This window comes from Danio rerio, chromosome 21 (assembly GCF_049306965.1).
Source record: "Danio rerio strain Tuebingen ecotype United States chromosome 21, GRCz12tu, whole genome shotgun sequence".
NCBI classification, from domain to species: domain Eukaryota; kingdom Metazoa; phylum Chordata; class Actinopteri; order Cypriniformes; family Danionidae; genus Danio; species Danio rerio.
In genome coordinates this window covers 46,607,501-46,612,500 of record NC_133196.1, presented here as the reverse complement: position 1 = coordinate 46,612,500, position 5,000 = coordinate 46,607,501, and the positions used below count along the sequence as shown (strand labels likewise).

General features: G+C 35.0%; 2 protein-coding genes across 4 annotated transcripts in view; both read left to right on the top strand.

The window, feature by feature from the left end:
- Positions 1–1,485, top strand: part of zmp:0000001268 — a 17,505-nt gene extending 16,020 nt beyond the window's left edge. For 2 of the 3 annotated variants that reach the window (XM_068215764.2, XM_073934222.1), the window contains exon 5: positions 1–1,485. This exon is cut by the window's left edge and continues 349 nt beyond it. The gene's annotated coding sequence lies outside the window, so the exon portion shown is untranslated. The other variant, NM_001386312.1, reaches the window with a different exon arrangement.
- Positions 1,486–2,308: 823 nt separating this feature from the next.
- The window catches only part of stk10 (serine/threonine kinase 10), an 83,329-nt gene continuing 80,637 nt past the window's right edge, over positions 2,309–5,000 (top strand). Inside the window, 1 exon segment of the mRNA NM_201133.2 lies at positions 2,309–2,726. Coding sequence (NP_957427.2) covers positions 2,568–2,726 — 159 coding nt within the window. The 5' untranslated portion in view covers positions 2,309–2,567.

The following is a 5,000-nucleotide window of genomic DNA, read 5'->3' as shown; positions in this document are numbered from 1 at the left end:
GAAAGACAAGGATTTTCAATTGCTGGTAATATTTCTTAAATAATTCCTTTGAATATTTAGGCTTATGCTAACATATTAAATATACATACACTCACCTGCCCATTTTGTTAGGTTTAGACCCTCTTTTGCCTTCAGAACTGCTTTAATTCTTCATGGCGTAGATTCAACAAGATACTGGAAATATTCCACAGAGATTTTGCTCCATATTGACATGACAGCATCACACAGTTGCTGCAGATTTGCTAGCTGCACATCCATGATGCGAATCTCCTGTTCCACCACATCCCAAAGGTGCTCTATTGGATTGAAATCTGGTGACTGTGGAGGCCATTTGAGTACAGTGAACTCATTGTCACGTTCAAGAAACTATAGATCATTTGCGCTTTATGACATGGAGCATTACACTGCTGGAGTTAGCGATCAGAAGATGGGTACACTGTGGTCATAAAGGGATGGACATGGTCAGCAACAATACTCAGATAGGCTGTGGCGTTGACACGATGCTCAATTTATAATAATGGGCCTAAAGTGCCAAGAAAATCTCCCCCACACCATTACACCTCCACCACCAGCCTAAACTGTTGATACAATGCAGGATGGATCCATGCTTTCATGCTGTTGAAGCCAAATTCTGACCCGACCATCCGAATGTGGCAGCAGAAATAGAGACTCATCAGAGCAGGCAACGTTTCTCCAATGTTCTGTTCTCCAGTTTTGGTGAGTCTGTGTGAATTGTAGCCTCAGTTTCCTGTTTTTAGCTGACAGGAGTGGCACCCGGTGTGGTCTTTTGCTGCTGTAGCCCATCTGCCTCAAGATTGGACGTGTTGTGTGTTCAGAGATGCTCTTCTGCAGACCTCGGTTGTAACGAGTGCTTATTTGAGTTACTGTTGCCTTTCTATCAGCTGGATCCAGTCTGGCCATTCTCCTCTGGCATCAACAAGACATTTGCGCCCACAGAACTGCTGCTTACTGGATATTTTCTCTTTTCAGACCATTCTCTGTAAATCCTAGAGATGGTTGTGCGTGAAAATCAGAGTAGATCAGCAGTTTCTGAAATACTCAGACCAGCCTGGCACCAACAACCATGCCACATTTAAAGTCACTTAAATCAGCTTTCTTCCTCATTCTGATGCTCAGTTTGAACTGCAGCAGATCGTCTTGACCATGTCTACATGCCTAAATGCATCGAGTTTCTGCCATGTGATTGGCTGATTGGAAATCTGCGTTAACGAGCAGTTGGACAGGTGTACCTAATAAAGTGGCCGCTGAGTGAATGTGTGTGTGTGGTCATATATGTATATATACACATGCATACATAAATATACATACAAATGTGTGTTTGTATACATTTAATTGTTTTGTTTAGTTATGTAATGTGTAATAATGTTTCACTAGAGTTCAGTGTTACAGACATATTTATGTCAAAACTAAACAACTTACTTATAGTGACCTTTAAAAATCTATAAAATAATAACTGATTATGCCAAAAACATAACATTTTGTGTGATTAATATTTATTTTTTCTGACACTAGGAAAAACCTAGTGGTTTGACAGATGGTGGCAAATAATAAGGATGAACAAATGCATATTTTGATGCTCTATTATGGCAATTCTTAAATGTTTTTCAACATGCCATCAAATAATTCATTGTAATAAAAATAAAGGACAATATATTGGTATATAAACTATTATATATAGTATTTATATAATATATACAATGATGTATATATATACAATTGGTATAAAAACTATTGTTACACTGAAGTACATTTCATAATCGTAATTTTCAAACATTAGCACTTGCACTTGTATATTGTTCTTTAAAATAACCTAATATTTCTGGGAAACAAAACTAGATATACAATTTATCACTCTTAAAGCATTTAGATGTATTTCACAGATGAAATTCTAATATTTATAGTTGTTACATATGTAATATTTTATTCTGTGTTAATTCTTTATTTGTTTGTTCTTCTAAATAGGCTTCTAAATTCATTATATTATGAAATATTGCTGAACGCCTGAATAATGACGGGTCCCTATGTATCATATATAACCACTAGGTGGGGGTTGTGTGCAACAGTTGTTTTTTTATTCAGAGTTTTGTCTGTACCATGTCTTTTTGACTAGATTATTATAAACGCACAATTAAGTAGAAATATTAAATTAATTAATGACATAGAGATAATTTGTTATAATTGTTTGTCACCAATGTTATGTTTGACGTAAAAAAAAAAAGAAACTACAAACCCCATAATTCCGTGCTGCGTGTAGTGGGCGTGGCTCTGAGTCTCAGTCCAGCAGCAGCAGTAAGTGAACAGGTGAACATGAGTGTTAAGTCGCGTCTTCTGACAGCACACGGTTTCTCATGGATGGAGTGGAATATCTCTAGTGAAGTTTGATGATGTTTTAATAGTTTTTAAGCGATGGGGATGTCTACTTTTCTTGGAGTGTCGGACAGTTTTCACCTCAGACGTTTTTGCTGTTTCTAAAGTCAACTGACGTTAACTGACGATCTACACCATCTGTTTATTAGCATTTGAAGCTCCTTTCTGTATTATTTAAAATGGCTTTCTCAAAATTTGGAAAGATGTTCCGACTTCCTACAATCGAAATCAAGAAGAAAACCAAACAATACAATCACCTTCAACGGGATGTAAACCCAAACGACATGTGGGAAATCATCGGGGAACTGGGCGACGGCGCTTTCGGGAAAGTTTATAAGGTGAGTGCGGATGTTAATAAACCTGTTAGACTGGCAGCTGAACCAAATTACAACGTCTACTATGCTGAAGGTTTAGCTTATGAATATTGATTAGGTCATGTTGACGTAGCATCGTAGTTGTAACGAATGTATTCTTTAGTATAATGAATATTCATTAGCGGAATTCGCTGATTAGCCAGCTGAGTAACTTTACAGCACCCGCGAACTAGTAGCGTTCTTTCAGCCAATCGTTTTGGTCTGCTTGGTAAACGTCATTTTTTTGTAATGAATATTCATAGACAAAACCTTCGTTGTACTACCAAGGTTTTAAAAAGTTATTATAATTTGCCACACGTGTTTATTAATGTCATAATTTACACTAAAACATGATGTTCACTGATTTAATAAGTTGTACTTCACGTTTTTACAGACCAAAACACTATACAATTAATTTGTATCAATGTTTTCTGTCATTACTGTTGGGTTATGTATGACACTTTAATAGCATTTACAAATGAATACATTTGTAGTTATTACTTTGAATTGTGAAAATAAACTTATGAGATAGTCGAGATATACTATTTTTGACTTGACTGAATGACTTAAAGGGATAGTTCACCCAAAACTGAGCTTTCTGTCATTCTTTTCTGATATCTTTCTGTCTACTATCATTTTAAATGTTGCTCGGTATTTAATGTACTGACTTGCTTTGTAATACCAAGTAAAATTCAATAGGGTAAAGTTGGTTGTATATTTATGCTTTCAGACTTTTACCTTAGTTTAACACGAGAAAATAATTGTTTTCAAATTTTAAATCGCAAAATCATATTAGCAGACAATGGGTATCAAAGTACAATGTTGTTCACAGTCAATTAAATAGAGCTATTGTTGTTTTGAAGTCATACTTGCATGCGATTTCAGACCAAATATTCAAAGTAGTGTGGTAAACAATATAGTGACTGCATCACAAGTCACTTTGTGCAATTTAAAATTCTGCTTTAGTATTTTATTAATCTTTAAATTTCCAAAAAGTCCAAATAAACTTTATCTCAATTAGAAAATCTAATAATAATAATAATAATAATAATATTGATATTAATAAAAAAGTGTTACTATAACTATCGAATCCGCCTTGTTCACCAATCAAATGTACGATGATAACTCAAGCACTGCTCAGTTAACGCAGTGGTGTAAAGTAACAAATTACAAATACTCATGACTGTAATTGAGTAGTTTTTCTCAGGAATCAGTGCTTTCGACAGGATTAAAATATACTTGCGGTGGTAGCCAGATGGAAACACGCCATTCACCCACATCACATAAGTGGTTAACTATATGTTTCAAACAAAACAATTAAATTTTTAACAATACCTAAATTTATTATGACACTGTACCACACAGTTTCTTTTCAATGGGCTAAAGTAAAATAAAATAAATTACTGTTGAAATAAAAAAAGAAATTCTCTTTCATGCTATTCCAGGCTGATCTCAAGAGAAAACGTAAGTATTTTACGTTTTGCCAGTTTAGTGGCTAATTCGTACAAATTCGAGTTCAGTCGTACAAAACTGTACGATTTTTAAAATGGAGGCGTGGCACCTAACCCCACCCCTAAACCCAACTGTCATTAGGGATGAGCAAATCGAACTAAATTGTACAAATTAGATCGTACGAATGCATACGAATTAGCCACTAGATCAAAAATTTACGAATTGCCGTAAGATTGTGTTGGTTATTCAGGAGCCACGTGCACACAATGACAGGTAAAATCCGCTTCTTCCTCTTAAAGTTCAAAGCAAACTTGAACACCAAAGCATTTTGGATATGTAAATAACACAGCCTATGTAATATTTTAACATCATCAAATGAATAAAATAACCAGCAATTGAGAAATAAGTGACAGAAAAAGTAATAAAAGCAGACAAAATCTCCAAAAATTATCGTAGATACACGATTAAATCTTGCGTTGATGCGTTGATCAACCATTACTAATGGTGTACAAATATATTGCAGTCAGTTTAGGCTAGTCATTTCCTCCTCTACTAGTATATAGTAAAGTTTTTCTGAGTTGTTTAGATTTAAAAAATTAATTATTTAATTTTTCTCTCTCTCTCGTGACCGTGCGCGTTCAATCAGCTGCGAAAGTAGGTTTATAAGTAAAAAGGTAATGGAAAACTGCATACGAGCTTTAGAAAGCGAAAGCAAAAGCGAAAGCCAATTCCCGGACATGTTAGGAGATTTAGAAACCCGGGTTGGATGATTTTATTTAAGTCCCAAAAGGCACGTTTCTGTGGGTC